Below are 21,122 nucleotides of genomic sequence, written 5' to 3' on the forward strand. Positions count from 1 at the left end.
GTAAATTCTCCTAGATTTTAACACAATCCTAAATATAAAATACCAACCATTTTCTAAAAATTTACATATCTAACTCCTAAATTTTAAATTTTATATTAATGTCACCCAAATCTTTCATATTGTATTGTTGAATTTGAATTGTCCGTGAATCGCATCGAAGGAATAGAACATAAAACATGTGACAGAGAACTATGTAGTAATAACGTGTAATTTGAAATAAACGTGTAACATTTTACACATCAAGTGACCTCTTAATAAAAGAGAAAGATAGTACAATATATAAAATTGTAGTTATGCTCGTGCTTTTAATGGGGGTTGTATAGGTTTTGGTATTTTACATTTGTGAGCCTTTGATTAGGCCCTCGTCTAACTCAGTCGGCTTAGTCAGTCTCGGTTCGTCGATCTATTTTGAATTGGGTTATTAGTTGATCTTTTATGTTGTTTAGGTCGGTCGAACTTGGCTCGATCGGCTCCATTAATCTAATTATCGATCATCAATCTCAAAATAGGAAACTCTTGTATAAGGAATAAAACTAGGTTATCGTGCATGCGGTAAATTATTGTAATCCGACAGACAACTCATTCATCGACAAACAAAGGAAGCCTTCAGGGTGTTCTGCTGAGAGCGTTGCGGCCAAATCTTGACCACGAGCAAGGAATCGTGTGAGCGTCTGTAAGAGGATCAACGATGTTGAATCCTTCCTGTCACTCAAATCATGACGAGATGGATCAATGCTTTCGTTTGGTTCGATAGACTCTGGTCTCTCACTCAGACGATTTTCGTTCAACCAACCTTTGACCCGACTAATAATGGGGGTTGCCCTGACAAGTCCTCTGATATTTTGTCAATGAACACTTAAATGAGGGACCATTTGTCTTCCGTTTGTGCGCATTTTACTTTTTGCTCGTGGGCCCTATTATTCTGTGTTTCTTTGTGCTTATCATCTTTTGAATTTTCTCGAGATTCTTGTTTCAACTTAAAAAAAAAAATGCATGTAAATATTGAAGTTTAGGTATACTTTAGAATTGAGGGATATGTATGTACATCTTCCCAATATCAAATTTAAAGGATTACATATGCAAATACATAAGATTTTTCCGGCATGTATGTAAATTTTACTTTCGCATTCCCAAAAGTTCTGCAAGCGGTCCTGCTGCAGGGAAAAGAAAGATGGCGATTCTCTTGAGGCGTCGCAGCAGCTTCTTCACTAAACTCCTCCTCCCCCAGTTACCGCAATCACGATTGCTCTCCACGGATGCCGTAGTTGAGTACAAGCCCGGCGAGATAGGGTTCGTTACCGGTATCCCCGAGGAGCATCTCCGTCGCAGGGTATTCCCTCTTCAGTTCTTGTGTTTCCCCCAACCTTTTACAAATCTTATGATTCACATGGAGGCCTTTGAGCCCTTTTTAAGAGGTTAATCATGGTTTCAATTTCCCGTTTTTGTGATATAGGGATCTTAGGCTTTGCATCGGTCCTACGTTTTTATAGTGTTAGAAATTTAGGAGAATTGCAAGCTGTATCAGCTGATTGTGCTAACTACAAAACAAAAGTTTAGTTTATCGTTTCTTCATGAGAGTCTTCAAATGCAACTTGATCGGCACTTATTTTTAATTTTTTCCATTCATCGTAGATTACTATTGCCCTAATTGCACTTAACAGCTCTTTCGAAATTTGAATGTCAACTCAACACTTTTATGTTTGGGTGGCTGTAACCAGTGATCTGAGAATAATTTTATTCGTACGGAGGACTTGAGACTTTGAAATTTGAATGTCAACTCAACACTTTTATGTTTGGGAATAATTTCATTCGTACGGAGGACTTGAGACTTTGTTGGTTCTATCTCCTGTTTTGTAATATAGGGTTTATAATCTTAGCATTCAGAAGAGAATAATTTCACTTTCAGCAGGTCCTGCATTTTTAAAGAGTGTGAGAAAGTTAAAGAAAATTTGCTACTTACGTTAGCTGTCTGTGCTGATTACAAATCAGCAAGTGTAAAGTTAGAAAACTTTTTTTTAATAATGTCGATCCATTGTACACTACAATTGCCCTAATTGCAGTGACATCTCATAACGTATTAGTGTTTCTGTATAAAGCTTCACAATGGCTTGTCTTCTTGAAGCTTTTGTTAACAAGACTTGTACCATATTGGTAGAAATGCAGCAGATCAAGAGCTCTTTCCAAATAGCAATACTTGAAATTTGTTAATAAATTTAAGGCATTGTTTATTTATAAACCTTGTAAGTATTATGAAGTATGAATGCATTGTTCAAAGTAGGGTGCTCCCTTTAAAAATGATAAAACATTTTGCTACATGGTATCATAAATTTAGTTTTCTTTAAGTTTAAATATACAAAGCATATTAGCTAATCTCCATTTTGTTTTCAAATTTAATTTTCATTTTTCGCTCGAGTTGAATTTCTCATTCTGTAGGTCATTATCTACTCACCAGCCCGCACGGCAACTCAGCAAGGCTCTGGGAAAGTTGGAAAATGGAAAATCAATTTTATGTCCACTCAAAAGTACGCTCATCAATGCAGACACTATTTTCGCCGCACATCTGTTGTATATGAAATATTGTTAAATTGTTAACTTAATGCATGTATAGGATATATTGTGTGATAGATTTGCTTGGGCATAGTTTTTATTTTTTCACTGAACATTTTTGTACTTGAAGATTTAATAAGGATGAGCGTACCACTTTTGAAGTTTTTTATTGCTGTTTGATAGCTGCTGAATATCTTTTATTTTTTCGCCTTCTAATTGAGAAACCTTTTAAGGAACTTTGTTCAATTATGTGTTAAGGTTCAGTTCTTTTCGTGGGATATCCTAAAGTTTTTTGGTTTCAGAAAGTCCTTGTTGCTTCCTTCTATGCTTGTCCCGGTGGTATACTGCTTAATATCTTCAAGGTGCATTTACATACATACCCAGCACCAACCAATTCTTATGTACTTACATATTTAACACTTAAACTTTACTTTTTATGTTTTTAGCACCCAAATCTTTCATTTCACATAAAAAATACTACCATTTTTATTTTCAAAAGTGAAATACACCTTCTCATGCATAAGTGAGGTGGCATGTATGTTAAAAACTCAAGTTTAGTTTTTAGATATGCAAATAAATAGAAATTGAGTGGCATGTATGTAAATCTTCAAAATACATAGAGGCTCCTTTGTAGGTCTAAGAATGATCTGTATGAATGGAAGCATAGGTTGTGCAAATTTGCTTATTTTTGAATACATAAGTGCTCTTTTGTTGGTCTAAGATTGATCTGTATGAATGGAAAATACAGATATGGAGATCATTTGGCAGCGAATTTAAGATCCATGCAAGGAAGAAGCCTACGGAAGCCACATCACATGAACTTTCATTTGATATATAGATTTTTTTTTTCCTTGGGTTTAGGGCACCTTTCAGGTGTCTAGCTTATGTTATTGTAAATTGCATAAGACCATTTTTTGGCATGTTGTAGGTAGATTTTAGATGGTTTTCTGCTTATTTTGGAAATGATTATGGGCGCTTTGCTTGAGACATTTCTTGTATCATGTATATGATTGTCTCTTGGATCCACGAGTTGCCTGCTTTTTAAAGTCTTCAGTTTCAAACAAGCGAATTTCTCTTGCTTTTTTTGTGATAGCTTTCTCGCTAATCTGTTTCATGTTGACTTGAGTGATGATCATTGGAGGTTTTGATTCTAATACTTTCTCGCTAATCTGTTTCATGTTGACTTGAGTGATAATCATTGGAGGTTTTGATTCTAATACTATTTTAGTATTTTTTTTTTTTTATATATTTGGCATTTCCTCTTGAAACTGCATATTATCTCGACTCTTAGTTTCAATATGGCGTTTTGTTCTGTTGATTTGATTTCAGTTTTTTGAAAATTTCTTTATATGACGCTGTTTCCCCACTTTTTTTTTCTCATTGTTTTCCTTCATTTTCAGCAACATAACATTTCCTAAGAGTGGATTTGATTTATTGTTTGTTGACATAGAAAAGCTTTAGGATTTGCATTTTATCATTTGTTTTGATATACAGGCAGAAAACTATCCTAAACAGACCCTCAAACTCAATTTCCTATTCCTCAAGCTACTCATCATCCAAATCTTTTTCCCACTCGAGACAATTCAATTGAGACAATCTAAATCAGACGTTGGTTTGGATCGAGTTGTGAATTCAATTTCACAAACAAATTTCATCTCATTTAAACCATTATTTTCAACTTCAAATAGATTCACAGCTTAGCTTCCTTTTGATTTTGTTTCCTACAAACGGGAGATGAATGAATGCGAGATCACTCGCAGGCTTTCTACCTTGATAACATAATGGAGCCAAACCATTTGAGCGAAGATTTAAGAAATTAATTTTAGCATTTTAGATTTTTCTTAAATAAATAGGAATGTTATTAATAATAAACCAATTCTATTTCCTTAAATTAAGTTTGGTTAACTTATATTATAGGTAATATAATAATACACCTCATCAACTGGGTGCAAAAAGCGCCTCCTTCGCGTCTTGGGTGACGTTCTGTTGTTTAAGACATATGTCTGCAAGCTAATAGCCTCCCTTGATTACTTTAATGCCATTTTGCTTCCCTCTACACTTGAGTCCGAAGCCATGTTTTAAAATGCTTCTTATATATTATATATATGAAGCACGGGGTATATTGATGAGGACACAAATTCTAGAGTTAAAGTAAGGTTGATAAATTTGAAAAGGATTTGGGAGGATTATCTGATAAGGAACATTATGAAAATTGAAGATCGCTTTTATAGGATTATAATAAAACCAACTAAGGATGTTAATGAGTCGAGTCAAGCTCGAATCACGAGTCAAGCTCGTGTATTGAGGTTGAACTCAACTCACATGTTTAATGCAAAATTAGAGCTTGATTAGTAGCTCGAGGTCACTAATGAAATATAATTAGAGTTATGACATGAGCTGGTATCAACAATGGGGAGGGAATCAAGAGTCGTGATGGGAGTTTGCTGGAATAGAGATTGATGAAACTAATGTTGTTTGAAGAACTTGCAACGAGGCCAATAGTGTTGTATCCAAATTTGTTTATGGGTATGCTAGAACCTTACTAATTCAGAGGAGACCGAGAAGGTCAAGAGAAATGAAGTAAAAAGAGTAAAAACCCACTTAATATGATTAAGAATATAGAATGCATGAGTAAAATTTAGACCCAAGCGCCAAAAAAAGTTGGAATCTTGGCTTGTCTTGAAATCTCCTATTTATAAATAGGGATTTGAGGACTGAAGCGATACAAAAAAAACTTTAGGACAAACCATCTGCATAAAAAAATGATACAAGAGTCAGATAGCCTTGATACAAGCATAGACTCAGAATTTGTACTAGTAGTTGGCTGCAGATCATAGTGTTCACTAGGCCCCCTTGTAATATAATCTAAATATCTTCTCAAAATGTGAACGACTATTTGGGCTAGTTTGGTGCGAGGAGACCACAGTTAGCTCCGATGGTGTTTTCCTTAAGACTTTGTGGTTTTTTCTTTAAATGGCAAATGAGTTTGTTTAGTTTTTGGTTGACAGATACTTCAAACTCGGTTGAGCGAACTATTCTGGGCTTCACTTGACGAGTCCTTTAGTGATCCCAATTTGACAAGTTTGTCTTGAGCCCTATCCTGGTGTGTCCCCTTGGAATCTTGCTGGCTAGTTCATTTCATAGCTTTCCTTGTGAGTAAAACTAGGGGTGTAAGTGAGTCAAGCCACTCGTGAGCTGGCTTTAGCTTGGCTCGATAAGTCGCTCATGAATTGAGCTCGATGAGCTAAAAAGCCAAGCTTAAACTAGCCTCGATTCAACTTGTTAGCTCGTGAGCCGTTTCGTTTAAAAATAATATCAATATAAAATATACTCAAAATATATTAAATTTAAAGAGTTTATCTTTAATGCATTTAAAATATTTTAAAATTATATATTTTGTATTTTATATTAAGTGATTTCTTATTATTTAACTCCTAATTGCTCATTTTATATGCCATTTTTTTATAACACTACCATAAATTAATATTTTTTTCTCTATTTTATAATAAACAAGCTGGCTCGAACTCGCAGACTTAAGCTCGAGGTTGAGCTCAAACTCAATAAAATTAATCAAGCTCAAGCCGATGGGCTTTCGAGCGCGCTTGACTTGACTCGTGGTATTTAAAGAAGAAGAGAAAGTTATGATGGAATGGGGGACATTTGAAGAAGTCACCATGGGACAAAAACATTTTAGTTGTGATGGGAATGACATTTCATTTCAGTGCCCTAAATCAAGTGATATTGATTTAACTATAATTGTGGAGAAATGGATTTTTTGAGCAAATATATATATTGTATTTAAAGAAGAAGAGAAAGTTATGATGGAATGGGGGACATTTGAAGGAGTCACCATGGGACAAAAACATTTTAGTTGTGATGGGAATGACATTTCATTTCAGTGCCCTAAATCAAGTGATATTGATTTAACTATAATTGTGGAGAAATGGATTTTTTGAGCAAATATATATATTTCTCGACCTCTCAACACATGTCGAATGAAGCCTAATTCGGATGTGGATGAACCATCAAGCCTTTTTGATGATTCGGACATGCTCACCCAATCTTTTTTGTGAAACTAAGCCTTGATAAGAAAAAAATTTACAACAACAAAAAATTTATATAAATAAAACTCTGCTTATATGAAGTAATGCTAGAGCTTTGAATCATCGACACACTCATTCGTGCATCCTCAAATTATAAAGAACATGATACAACTTGTGGAGTACAATTTTGAGCATGATGATGACCCCAATGACCACAAGTGACTAGAACTGTTGTCACACATGATTGCACAAATAACACGTAGATTGGAGTCGATCAATCACTATCAAAGCCAACTATCACCATGAACAACGGATGAGTGTTCTACAAAGCACGTTAACGAGTCTGAAGATGGTCTGTGATGAAAATGAGGTCAGCGCCTTGTGAGCAATGAGCTAACTGTTAAGCTCGAACTTGATCTCATAATACACAATTTATTACCTAAGTATGAACTCAAGGCTTGATAAGGTTGACCTATGAGCGTGTTGGCAAGTTGAGTTTGAGGGAGCTTGTGATCTGGCTTGGCTCATTTACACTTTTAGAACCAACTATACTATATTGCTATGGGTGTTAGGCAACAAAGTACCTTGTTGCAGTTTGCTTGATTATGAAAAAAAATTCAAAATATTAAGATAGATGCAAAGGCATAGCTTGAAGCAGATATTGACAAATGATTATATTTGATAGAGTAAACCCCATTAAACATGAGGTACTATATATTATGCTTAAGTATATTTGAATTAAATAATGGATGATTAAAGCTTCATAAATCAGACCGGTAATTAGAGTTTGTGTGGAAAGCTTAAGAGGAAAAAAGTATTAAATGAAGGGTTTGTTAGCTACAAATTACGAAAAATTCAAACTAAAATTGAAAAATCATTTAACACTCAAAGAATGGAAAAGGAGGACTCATAAAAAATTGACCTCAATTTTTCAAGAAAAGGTATTTATGATGATGACAATGAAGGCAAACTAATTTGGGTGACACTACCAATTCATAGTGGTTAATGGTATATAAATGGTCTTAAGTTGTAGCCAATGGCGAAGGCTACTAGCTAATGATTGCAAAAATAACAACAATAAAATCCCTTTTTTCTATTGTGTCTTATTGAGTGTCATATTTTCATTTAGTACTGATAAATTAAGATCACTTTTAATACAATATACCCAATTCATTTTAGTTTTGCCTCTACCTTTTTTAACATAATTCAAATCTAAAACATTTACTCTGCTGATCAGATCATCAAGTGATCGTCGTTTAATGTGACAAAACCATCTAATATAATGCTCTCTAATCTTGTCTGCCACTAGAGCCATATCAAACCTTTCACGAATACATTCATTTTGCATTGTCTAAGCGTTGAGCCACTTATCCACCTAAGCATTCTCGTCTCAGTAACTCTTAACTTGGGTTTATGCTTCTCTTTTAAAGGCCAACATTCTGCGCCATAAAGCATTGCAGGTCTCGCCAACATCTCATAAAATTTTCCTTTAAGTCTAAACAATACTTTCTATCACACAATAGGCCCGATGCATTCCTTCATTTCAACCATCCAACTTAAATTCTAATAATAACATCCCCATCTATATCACCATCACTTTGAATAATAGACCTGGGGTATCTAAAATGTTCACATTTTTTAAAGATTTGATCACCTATTGTTACAACACTACCACTAGTTCTACTACTACTACTAAAACTGCAATCAATGTATTCAATTTTAGATCTACTCAAATGGTGACCTTTATACTCTAATTTAGACCTACATAGTTCAAGTATTTTTTGAACTCTTTCTCTTGCTGTCCATAAGAAGGATATCATCACTGAAAAACATACTCCAAGGTACATCCTCCTGTAAATGTCTAGTAAGAGCATCCAAAACTAAAACAAAAAGTTATTGGCTTAGAGTCGATCCCCTATGTAATCCAACTGAAATAGGAAAATACTTGATCAATCCTCCTTCTGCTCGAACATATTAACAACTCTGGCGTACATATCTGTAATGAGTTGAATATAAGCCACATTAAGATCTTTCTTTTCTATAACTCTCCAAAGAACTTCTCTTGGAATCTTATCGTAAGTTTTTTCTAAATCATTACAAATCATATGTTGATCTTCCTTATTCTTTCTGTACTTCTCCATCGCACCTTTCAATAAATGTATAGCTTCCATGGTAGACTTGCTTGACATAAATCCAAATTGATTATGAGAAATCTTTGTATGACGGCTTAGATAATAATGATTGCAATTGAAGTGGCTGAAGACTATAGATTGGTATGGTGGTTAAATTATGAACAAGGATGGACTTGATGCCAATTCTTACTTTTCTGCTCTAATCTGGTTGAATGTCTCATTGCTTTTATATCAATTCTTCCTGAATGGTTCCATTATAAATGGTTGAAGCAATCATTTTGAGCTTTGAATAGGTTTTCTATTACATAACAAGATTTTCATCATATGTGCTCTTTTGAAGTATTTTATGTTCATATATCAATCATGAAAATTAAGAGATCCACAAGTATAAACAAATGTGCATTTCTCTTTTTAGCCCCTCATTCTCCCCTATGAAAAATATTCTCTTAAGGCATGGTTTCAGTGAAAGGAAAGCTTGTATATACTGATTTTATTAGGGCTTGTTTGGGATCACTTCTATTTTTTTATTTTTGCTTTTGTTTTGCTTTTGCTTTAAAACATATTTGTTTATTGTTTTTTTTGCATATTTTTATTTTTTATTTTCTATTAAAAAAAATTAGATTGTTTTTAAAACACTCAAAACATCTAAAAATTATTTTGAGTGTTTTTAACGACAACTAAACATATTTTGTTTTAAATCAAAACATAAAACAAAAGACGAATAACAAAAGGGATCCCAAATGGCCCCTTAGTGGTTGACTTTTGTTTTTAAAATATTATGATTAATTATGATTACAAAGAAGTTTTAAAATAAAAACTTGTTTTTAAAATAAAGGCTAAAAAGAAAATAGAAAAAAAGTTCTCAAATGGGCCCTTTTTAAATTTGCTCATACTCCTTGTACCACATTGCAGAATAACGGAGTGCTCTTGAATTATCCTTGTAGTTCTGCTTTCAGATTCTTTTCAGCCGTTGTGTGAATAATATTGATGACTAACGCTCTTCTATAATCTCATATACTCTCCTTTTGGTATCAATTATCGATGCGCCTTACTTATCCTTTCATTTATGTATTAAAAAAATATATTGTCCGACATTTTGTTATCCCCTTTATATTCTACTCAGTATTTGCTTGTTAACAGCCGAAGTTTTTTATGATTAGGGTGTCTTCTTACTCTGTTTTCTTTTGTTACTTTGAAGGTGGGAAAATCCATTAATGGGCTGGACTTCTACAGGAGATCCGTATGCTAATGTCGGTGATGCAGCACTTTCATTTGACAGCGAAGATGCTGCGAAGTCATTTGCTGAGCGGCATGGGTGGTACTATGAGGTCTGTGCAGAAATCTCCTCTTGAAAAAGAATTTAATTGATATGGAACCTAATAAAGCATCCCAAAAGTACATTTTTATCTTGGAAAATTTACATACATAGCACAAAATTCCCAACGTATTTACATCTCTCACAACTAAACTTCCATATTCACACACATAGCACTCAAAGTTTTAATATCACATAAAAAAGAACACTACTATCATTTTTTAAAAGTGAAATACATCTTTTAATGCATTGGTTTAAAGCACCACTGCTATGTATGTAAATATGAAAGTTTGGGTGTGGGTTATGTAAATACATAAGAATCGTGTGCCACACATGTAAATTTCTTATTAATCATTTAGTGGAGAATGGTTTTGAGCTAACACAACCAGGCCTTCTGTTTAAATACAACTTCTCTGTGACATTCATTTTTCTTCAAGTGAAATTAAAGATCCTTTCCAATATCTTCCACTACTTGTAGTTAAAAGCTTACATCAATTCCATCTATATTTGCAACAAGGAACAAGGAGTAATTGGACTAAAATTAGAAACAGGTGTAACTATTTTATAATTTGTTCTGCTCATTGGCTCTTTATATATATTTGGAAATTAGGTGGAAATAAATCCATGATCCCTTCAAACAAATTTAGCAAGTTAAAATGTCTCCACAGCTTTCTTAATCATGAATGTTGTCTTAATCTAGTATTCAATCCCATTAATCTTATTTTCCAAACCATTTGAGACTTGCAATTTTAATCATCAGTTAGCTAGTTTTATCTTAAATAACAAATTTCTACTACAATTATATGTAGCTTAATTATTGATTTAGTTGTTCAATAACATTAGCTAGTTTTACACGTGCACCTATTACATACATATTTATCTATTTTTTATTTCAAAACTTTGTCAAAAGAAGTTAGATACTTGAATGGCTCAAAAACATCACTTTTGAACATAAATGATATGTTATTATGCTTTAAGTTCTAAGAATAACAGTAGTACTGCGTGCTAGAAATCACCTTTAAAGCATAGTTCGTTTATTATACACACTCTCGAACAGGTGGTTTGGTGATTCTTACTCCTTTGGAGTTGTAGCAAAGTTGCTGGCCAGTTTCTATACTGGGCATAAGGGTCACTATTTTTTACTATTGCTAGATCGGTTTCATATGATATTTTTTGCATATTTTCTATCATTATTTAGGATTAGTTTCACATGGCACCTGGGCTTAGCTACAATTCTTGTATGTTGGTTCTCTTCTCGTGATCTTAATGACTAATTATAAGTTAATTTTAGGTTTGTGGATGCCCATGAATTATAATTTTTTGATTAAATCTATGCATCTGCCCCTTCACCAAGCTTGAGCTATAACCTGCTATGATGATATTTTGGGAAATTGTTTTTTAATTATAAAAACTCATTCATGGCTTGTAATTTTAGGGGATCTTGTGCTTTTTGTTGGATTTCGATTCGATTTGGTGCGGTATAAGTGCTACTACTAATTTCTGGGGAATTCATCTTGTTGTATGGACGTGAGCTGTGCATTTCCGTGTTTTGTGATTTTTTACTGTTTTCATATACATAATTTGATATTTGTTAGTGAGCATTATTAATTTTAATCAGAATGATTATTAATTGTTTTTAATTGATGCGTGAATAATATTTTTTAATTGTTTTGAATTTCTCTTTCAATTTTTTTGAACAGACATTCCTTAAATTTTCTCTTGTTTTTTTGTTTCTAACAGGAATGCTTGTTTTAATTGGTGGTTTTTGAATACGCTAATTTGAAATTTGGTTTTTGTGGTTTATTTCTATTGCATCATTTTTTTGTTGCATTAGGAAACCTAGATTGCATGAAGTCCTGCGTAACCATAGATTGTCGCAATTCTTTTGTGAAGGCGCATGCCAAACCATCTTAGGTTAGTATTATATGGGAAGAGATACCTCAAAATTCAGTAGTTGCAAAGGTTTAGAATGAACATACGCAAAATATGTAGTGTACGAGGGAATTTATTAAGTACATTTTGAGGATACTTGGGACTTTAATACAGTTTAATGATAAATTTGCTTGTAACTTAAATAATGCTATCCTGTAATTTGGAAGCTTGTTGCTCCTAATTAAGAAGCATTGTGCTTAGCCAACCCATAATTTATATTGAAATGAGTTTGATTTTAGCCGAACCATCATAAAGCACCAATTATAAATACTTTAGGTCTGTTTTGAGCTGGGAAGACTTGAATCAAGCCCTCACTAAAAATGAGGTCAACAAGTGGGTGCTTAATTCAATTTAGTTTGACATTATGTATATTTGGTATTTATATGGTCAGAGATGTGAAGGTGAGATGCTTTAGATTTTTTGAAGATAATGAAAGAGTTTTTTAGATAATTAATCCAAATTTGCTTCCCTGATCTTATTTTTAATCTGTCTTGTAATTGACGTGTGCGCATGAATGAAATTTTATTAAGAGTGCCAAGTAGGATTCTTTTTCATGGAGTAAATCTTGATCATTTCTGAAATTGTATGTTTATTCAATAAAGTTTAGATTTTAGCGACAATTAAATTATTATTTGGAATGAAAGAAACATATTTGTTGTTTATATATTATTTTTGTAAGTTTACAGTTGGTAACATTTGAATTGTGATTTTTGTGTATTTTCATTATGCATTGCATTATAGATTCATTAATGAATCCTACTGTCTTTATTTCCTTGCAACAAATTGATATTAGATCCTATGCATGTGTCATCCAATTAACTAAAAGCAGGACATATTAATTGGATTGCTGAAAAATTTAATAAAAGGTGCTTTATATGCTTAATTTCATATTCTTCCCTACTTTAAGCCATTGTCTGGGTTTGCCTGAGTTACTAAAATCAATCATTACCTATTAGCTTGATGCTGTTACACGCGGATCTCAATCCTACATTTAAAATTCAGCTGTTTTTCTCGTTCAATTTTGCTTAGAGTGCCTTTTGGGTAAACAAAACACATTAAAGGATCTTAATCCTACACATTTAAAATTCTGTTCTTTTTCTCATTCAATTTGGCTCATAGTTGCCTTTTGGGTAAACAAAACACATAATAATAATAATAATTATAATAATAATAATAATAATTAGATTATAACGGCTATATTTAATTTTTATCTCATGATAATATTTTTTTCTTTTTTTCTTTATTCTGTTTTATTTTCTTTCCTTGTTATTTTATTTATTTTAATTATTTTCCATTATTATGCATATTATAATTGCGTTTAAATATCCTTTCTATAAATAAAGTTGAGCTGGTATATTCCAAATTTCTACATGGTATCAGAGCCTAACCCTAGATCCATTAGCCACCAGCCTTCTCTGTTGGTCCTCGTTGTTCCTCTATTCTACAACGCTTCTCCCCAAGATCCTGTTGTTCCGCAAAGTCCCGCTGTTTCGCAAAGTCTGGCAAGGTACCGTTGTCCCGCTCTCCTATGGTACTTCGCAAGATCCCGTTGTTCTAAGACATTTATCCGCAGGTTCTAGTTCTTTAGCAACCACAATTCTCTGATCCAACCGCCACTGTTCCCTCCTTTACTAGTTTTCTGTTGTCCACTGCCCAACCAAACAATAGTTCATCGATGGCTCAGAATCTCAAATTTTCCTTTGGCTCAGTCAGAGTTATGGCGGATTCCTCCAACTCTGAACCACTTTCAGAAGGTGTTCTGGATTCCATCAAAGGATTTGCTCCAATTTCTGCTCCCTTGCAGGTTGGAGAATCAGAAACTAACATTAGTTTTTAATCGTAACCCATTAACTGAACGACAATAGTTTTCTCCAATGGTCCCAAGCTGTGCCTTTGTTCATTAACGGATGTGGGAAGTTTGGTTACCTCACTGGTGTGGTTCATGAGCCCCAAAGACTGATCTGGCTTTTAGAGCCTGGGAAGTGGATAACTCCATGGTTATGTCATAACTGATGAACTCCATGGAAACCTCAATTGGTCGTTCATACATGTTCCTCACTACTCCTAGTGCCTTCTGGACGCCTGTCCGTGATACCTACTATGATGTAAGAAATTCCAGCCAACTCTATGAGGTATCTAAGACCCGAGAGGCAAAACAAGGGTCTAAGACTGTGATCCAGTATTATAATTATCTTCTTGCACTATGGAGGAAATACAATATGTACTATGACTACACTTGGGATTCTCTAGCGACTTATCTCTCTTCCAGAAGATCATAGAAAAGGATTGTATGTTTCAATTCTTTATTGGCTTTAACAAAGACCTTGATTAAGTCAGGGGTAGTATTCTTGGTTTGGATTCTCTTTCTTCCGCCCGCGTTGCTTTTACCAAGATTCGTTGGGAAGAAAGCATGAGACTTGTCATGCTCGACACTTCTCCTTCAACTGAATTGTCTACCTTAATCCTCAATAGCGTTCAGCCCTCGTCCATGTCACCTCAGACTGGTCACCCCACTTATGATTACTATCACAAACCCAACCATACTCGGGACAAGTGTTGAAAACTTCACGGTAAGCCGACATGCAAACCTTCAACCAAATCCTCTACTGTCGAGGGATGCACGGCGACGGCTGAACCAAGCACGACTCAATAAAGTCATACACGGAACATCCTGGAATCCTCCGAATCTCTAAAGAACCGGATGAAGCAATTGATCAATCTTCTTAGAGCCAATCAAGTCTCCGCGGGTCCGTCAACCTCTCTTGTTTGATAAGGTACTCTTCCTATGACTCTCACAGTTTATTCTTCTAATCCGTGGATTATTTATTCAGGTGCAATTGATCATATGACTGGCTGCTCACAAACTTTCTCGATTTACGATCCGTGCTTCGGAAGAAATACCATCATAAGTGCTGGTGGATCATTGAGTCACATTATTAGTAAAAGGTCGTTTGTACTAACGATCGATCTAACTTTGTGTTTTGTTTTACACGTTCCCGATTGCAATGTAACTTATTATATATCAGCAAGTTGACAAGTGATATTAATTGCGTTGTTAATTTCTCTTATGATGGTTGTGTTTTTCATGATCGTCGTTTTGGGAGGATAATTAGAACTACCAAAATGAGAATATGGAGGGTGAAGACACGACACTAAAAAATTGTAGCCTATCTCAGGTCATTGAATGCCCCGTTATGTTGGTAATTTGTCGTTTAAGGCATCGTTGCTTTTCAATATTTTAAAAAGTTGTATCATTTGATATTTTCTAATAAAAACCTCTCAAACTTCAATTGTGAAACATGCCAGTTAACGCATTACCAAGTCCATTACTCACCTCACGCTTACACATCTTCTGCTTATTTCTCCCTCGTTCCTCACGCTTACACATCTTCTGCTTATTTCTCCCTCTTTCACAATGATATATGGGGTCCTTGCACTCCTAACTACACCCATAAACGGTGGTTCTTAACATTAATTGATGACCACACTCGAATGACGTGGATCTACATTTTAAAAGACAAATTAGAAATCGTTGCAACCTTCTGAAACTTCTATACCTCTTTCTTAACTCAATTCAAAACTCTTATTTAGGTCCTTCAGACCGACAATGGCGAGTGACAATGGCGAGTTTTCAACTCTATTTTGAGTGAATTTTTTGTTAGTAAAAGCATTTTCTACCATAGTTATTGCACAGACACTCCTCAACAATATGGGGTAGCCGAGAGGAAAAACCGTCACCTCCTTGACGTCGCTCCATTATGCTTCAATTCAATCTCCCGAAACATTTTTAGAACGATGTCATTTTAACTGTCACGTATCTCATAAATAGTCTCCTCCAAAATTCACAAGTTCCGAACCCCCTTAGTCGTTTTGATGTCATGCTTCCTTACCAATCGGGTTTTCTCCACATTAGATTCCAAGGTTTTTGGGTGCACTAACTTTTTTTGAAACACTACCCCTACTCGGAATAAGCTTGATCTCAATCCATAAAATGTATCTTCCTTGGATATCCCGAAACTCAAAATGGGTATCAGTGTCTTGATCCAATCACAAACAAAATTTATGTGAGTGTTGTTGTCTCCTTTGTAAGTGTTTCCTATTTTTCTAACTCGGTCTCTAGTGAGGGGGGCTTGAGTTCCCCAACACTCTCTTATCCTACTTTTATGGATAGTCATCTCATTGTTTCTACCACTGAGGAGTCACATGTCCCGTTGAATGCACCATCTCCTCCTCCCATTGTCCGTGTCTGCACTCGACACACTCGTCCCAATTCTCCTACTTTGGATTCTGATACCTCCTTACATGACCTTGACTCCACTCTGGATGACATCCTCATCATGACCCCTCCTCCGAATGAGGAGGCGAGTTCCCTGAGTAAGGTACACAATCAGACATGTTGTCTCTATTCTATGACAAAATATATCTCTTTCCACAGTTTATCACCAACTTATAGAGCATTTGTTATTGCCGCGATGGACCATCAGATCCCTGCTACTATTGTGGTTGCTCTTGCTGATCCAACCTATAAAATAACAACAATGAAGGAGATGAATGCCATTCAGCAAAACCATACGTGGGACATCGTGGACCTTCCTCGGGGTAAGAAAGTTGTATGGTGCCGATGGATTTTCAGCACCAAGCTCAACTCTGACGAGTCCTTTGAATGCAACAAGACAAGATTGGTCATCAAAGGATACTCTCAGACCATGGAGTTGGCTATGAGGAAACATTTGCTCATGTGGATAAGTTGAACACTATTCATGTCCTGTTGTCACTTGCGGTGAATCTAGCTTGGATTTTATTCTAACTTGATGTCAAGAATGCATTCTTGAATGAAGAGCTGGTAGACGATGTGTATATGTCTCTCCCTCTGAGTTTTGATTCAACTGTCTCCAGAGGACAAGTGTGTGGGCTACAAAGGTCCATCTATGGGCTAAAGCAGTCCCCAAGAGCCTAGTTCAACAAATTCACAAAGGTGGTTGTGGGCCATGATTTTATTCGTGCTCAATCAGATCACATCCTCTTCTTCCGACTTTTCTCCAATGACTAGGTAGCTATCCTTATTGTTTATATTTACAATATTATTTTTACACATAACGATCTCCCATTATTGGAGTTCTTAAAAGACATTTTTATTTCGTCCTTCGAGATGAAGAACTTGTTGATCTCTCTGGTACTTCTTAGGCTTGGAAGTGGCTATGTCATCTCAAGAAAATTATCTTTCCCAGCGCAAATATGTGATTGATTCCTTGATAGAGAACAATCTTCTTCTGTGCAAACCCGTTGTTGTTTCTTATGGATTCTAATGAAAAATTGACCGGCATTCCCAATGTTGTACCTGTCAACAGAATTTATTACCAGCTTATTGTGGAAAAATTCATCTACCTCGCTTATACTCGTCCATACATATGTCACGCAATTGGAATAGTGAGTCAATTCATGTATGATCCCTATGAGCACCACCTTCATGATGTCCATCGAATTCTCCACTACTTAAAAAGTACATCTGGTCCATGTTTGTTTTTCTCCCGTCACATCTCTCGGTCTATTGCGATGTATACAGATGCTGATTGGGCTGGATCAGCTCATGATCGACCTCCACATTGGGGTATTGCCACGTGGAAAAGCAATAAATAGTATGTGGTTGCCCGAAACAATGCTGAAGCTGAATTCTGACCTATGTCTTTAGAAATCTGTTAGCTCTCTGGCTACGCATCATGCTCCGGGAACTCCGTATGCTAACGTTTGTCTCGTTGCAGCTATTTAATGATAATAAGACGACAATCAGTATTGCTCACAATCTAATCCAATGGATTGTACCAAACATGTGAAGATCGATAGACACTTCATTAACAAAAGGACCGAGTTCGGGGAGATTTGCATTCCAAATGTTCTTTCCAGTAGTCAACTAGTGGACATTCTCACCAAGAATCTGTCGTCTTTTGTTCGATGCCTTCAAGTCTAAGTTGATCATAACTAACATCTATACTTCAACTTGAAGGGGAGTATTAGATTATAACGGCCATCCCTGCGCCGTTATTTCTTATTATTTGATTGTTACGCCCTGATTATATTTTCTTCTTTTGCTTTTTTCTATTTTTTTTTCCTTGTTATTTTATTCTATTTTTATTGCTTTTCATTATTATGTCTATTGTGATTGGATTTAAATATCCCTCCTCTTATCAAATAAAATTGAGCTGGTCTATTCCAAATTTCTACAATAATAATAATAATAGTAATAACAAGGGCCTTGCCTAATGGCATTTAAGTTAATTGGTTAAGTCTGGAGTAGAGAATAAGCTATTTTAGTGTTGATTGAAGAAATAAAGTAGCATTGGATGATTGAGCAATATGAATAGTAAAAGCCTTGCTGTTTTGCTTACTCTTTGGACTAATCTTATTTGGCTATAATTCAATCCAAGCTAGTTCAACCCCAAGAGATCGAAGACAAGACTCCAAGGCACTTGGGGGCCATTTCTGATCACTTTTACTTTTTGTTTATCATTTTTTTTTATTTATTTTTCGTATGTTCTGATTTAAATTAAAATATATTTGATTCAAATAATTATTTTTAAAAACGCAATATTGTTTTGAAAAACTAGTTAATTTTTTTTTAATAAAAAATAAAAATATATAAAAATTATATTCTACCAAACATGTTTCTAAAAAAATGAAAAACAATAACATGAAACAATAGTAATGCCAAATAAGCCTTTTGGGAAAGGTTGGCTCCTTTAATTAAGTTTGTTCAAAACTTAATTAGCTAATTTTTTTAAACAAATTATTTAATTGTTGTAAAAAAACACGAGATAACTATCATAGGAATCTAAACTATGATCCTACATTCATTGGAAAAAAATTATGTCCGGAGTCCCGACACAAGCTGCGTCTGGACAACGACTGCGATCCACTGGAAGGAACGAAGGACAAAAAATAAAAATAAAAACAACCTCTAGTGGATCGTAGCCGTTGTCTGGAAGTAGCCTGCGTCCGAACTCCGGACGTAATATTTTTTCTATTGATAGGTATAATACTGAGGAACTTTTATAAGATGGATTGCAATTCAAAATACTTGTTTTGAACATAGCCAATTATTTGATTGCGAAACATTTGAATGTGCAAAATCAAAATTAGTGGGGTGTGGTCAATGATTTTGGTGTAAGGATGTAGGTTAAACTAAACTTATGCGGGCGGGCCTAAAATGTAAAGTAGCAATAGTTATCTTCCAATAAATATGTGGATTAATTGCATGAATAATTTAAGCGTTGCAAACAACATGAATACTATGATAGATTTCCTTACTCTTTTAGCTAATGTCTTTACTCCTTTGCCTCGAGATTATGTTATTTCAGGAATTTGTTTTATTAAAGATCCTGAATGAGATATTATAAGTGAATTAAGTTGGTTGGCATCCTCGGTGTAAGACCCCTCAGGTCGGGGTTCAAATCCCCTCTGGCACAGTTGGCCTGAAGGACGTGATACTCGAATTGCTAGACACATTAGGAGTGGCCGAAGGCTCGTATAATAGCCCGTGGCCATTCCTTAAAAAAAAATAATAAATAAAATAAAAAAAGCTACAAATTATCAGAAGCCTTAGATGTTACTCCATGCAAATCTTTGTGTGTTGAGAGATATTATTAGCGTTCTGTTAGAACTAATGCTCCTATAATTAAATTCGCTAAATTAATATTTACTTTGCATATTATTATCTCACATAATGCTCAAGATTTGTCTTATTTTACAATATTACTGCTACTCTTTTTGTAAATACAATCGTGCTCACAGATCTTTTCATTTTGCAGGTTAAGAAGCCTCATACTCCTCTTTTGAAGGTATTCAATAAATTCATCTTTGGTTATCATCACTGCTTTTCTAGTTATATTTTATTTTTGGATGATTGACATACATACCACTCAATTCCTTTATATTTGCATATCTAACACCTAAACTTCAATTTTTAGATACATATCACCGTAACTATGAATGAAAAACGATGGTATTTTTGATGTGATATGAAAGATTTATGCGGTGTAAATGTTAAAAGTGAAGTTTAGGGGTGAGATATGTAAATGCATAGCATCTGTAATGTAATTATCCATGGTATTGGGGCCTAAAAGAAAGTTTTCTAGTTTCTCACTTCCCCTACATGCGTGTGCGTGTGTATGTGTGTGTGTGTGTCTCTCTCTCTCCCTCTCTCTCTCTCTCTACACTGTTATTTTAAAGGTAGATTTATATCCAAACCACTCAATTCTTTTGTATTTACATATCCAACATCTAAACTTCAATTTTTTTTACATACATTTCACCTTTCCCATATCCAACATCTAAACTTCAATTTTTACATACATTTCACCTTTCTTATGCATCCCTACGCATGCAAAAGTATATTTGGTGGTAATTTTTATGTGATATGAAAGATTTGGGCGGTATAAATGCAATAATAATTGAAGTCCAGGTGTTAGATATGTAAATACATAAGAATTGTCTGTTATACATGTAAATGCCCCTATTTTATGTGATATTGTGCTGATGAAAATAATTAACTAAGCATTGAGTAGAAATCATTCACTTCCATTTTCTTTTTGTAAACCCTGCAGGTGAAGTCTTATGCTGATAATTTCAAATGGAAAGGCCTTCCACAGCCTGAAGAACTTTAGGTCCGTACCATTTCTGATACGTCCCATCGCTGTCTGCTTCTTTATTGCATGAATTTACATGCTGGTTGGATGTCTGATAATGCTTAAGAGTGCCGAATGAGTCATCTTTTTCATAGTTTTAATCTGCAAATAATTGCTTTATTTTTATTTTACTACAATTTCTTCTTATTTTTTAAAGAGGATTGATCAAACTTGTTTAAATACAAATGGATATTTACATTCATACCACACAATTCTTACGTCTATACATATCTAACACGCTAAATTTGATATTTATAGCTATTGATATTTATAGCTATAAAACTTTGGTGTCATAAACCTATCATGAAAATTTGTATATTACTAGTGATGGTGATATTTTTGATGGGATGTTAAAGATATGAGTGGGTATGCATGTAAATATGAATGTTTTGGTATTACATATGTAAATCTTTTGTATTTATCTATTTAACACCTAAATTTTAATATTTACATGTATACCATTCAAATCTTTAAC

The 21,122-nt window shown here is 34.5% G+C and overlaps 1 protein-coding gene across 1 annotated transcript; it reads left to right on the top strand.

Moving 5' to 3' along the window:
• The first annotated feature begins 1,094 nt into the window (after nucleotides 1-1,094).
• Nucleotides 1,095-20,849, top strand: LOC110020016 (NADH dehydrogenase [ubiquinone] iron-sulfur protein 4, mitochondrial). Its single transcript, XM_020717958.1, has 5 exons — nucleotides 1,095-1,330; nucleotides 2,434-2,522; nucleotides 9,921-10,050; nucleotides 19,772-19,801; nucleotides 20,567-20,849. Exons 1-5 carry the CDS (start codon nucleotides 1,172-1,174, stop codon nucleotides 20,624-20,626), a joined length of 468 nt encoding a protein of 155 aa, XP_020573617.1. The 5' UTR covers nucleotides 1,095-1,171; the 3' UTR covers nucleotides 20,627-20,849.
• Nucleotides 20,850-21,122: the final 273 nt, after the last annotated feature.

Source organism: Phalaenopsis equestris, unplaced genomic scaffold (genome assembly GCF_001263595.1).
Source record: "Phalaenopsis equestris unplaced genomic scaffold, ASM126359v1 Scaffold000090, whole genome shotgun sequence".
NCBI lineage: Eukaryota > Viridiplantae > Streptophyta > Magnoliopsida > Asparagales > Orchidaceae > Phalaenopsis > Phalaenopsis equestris.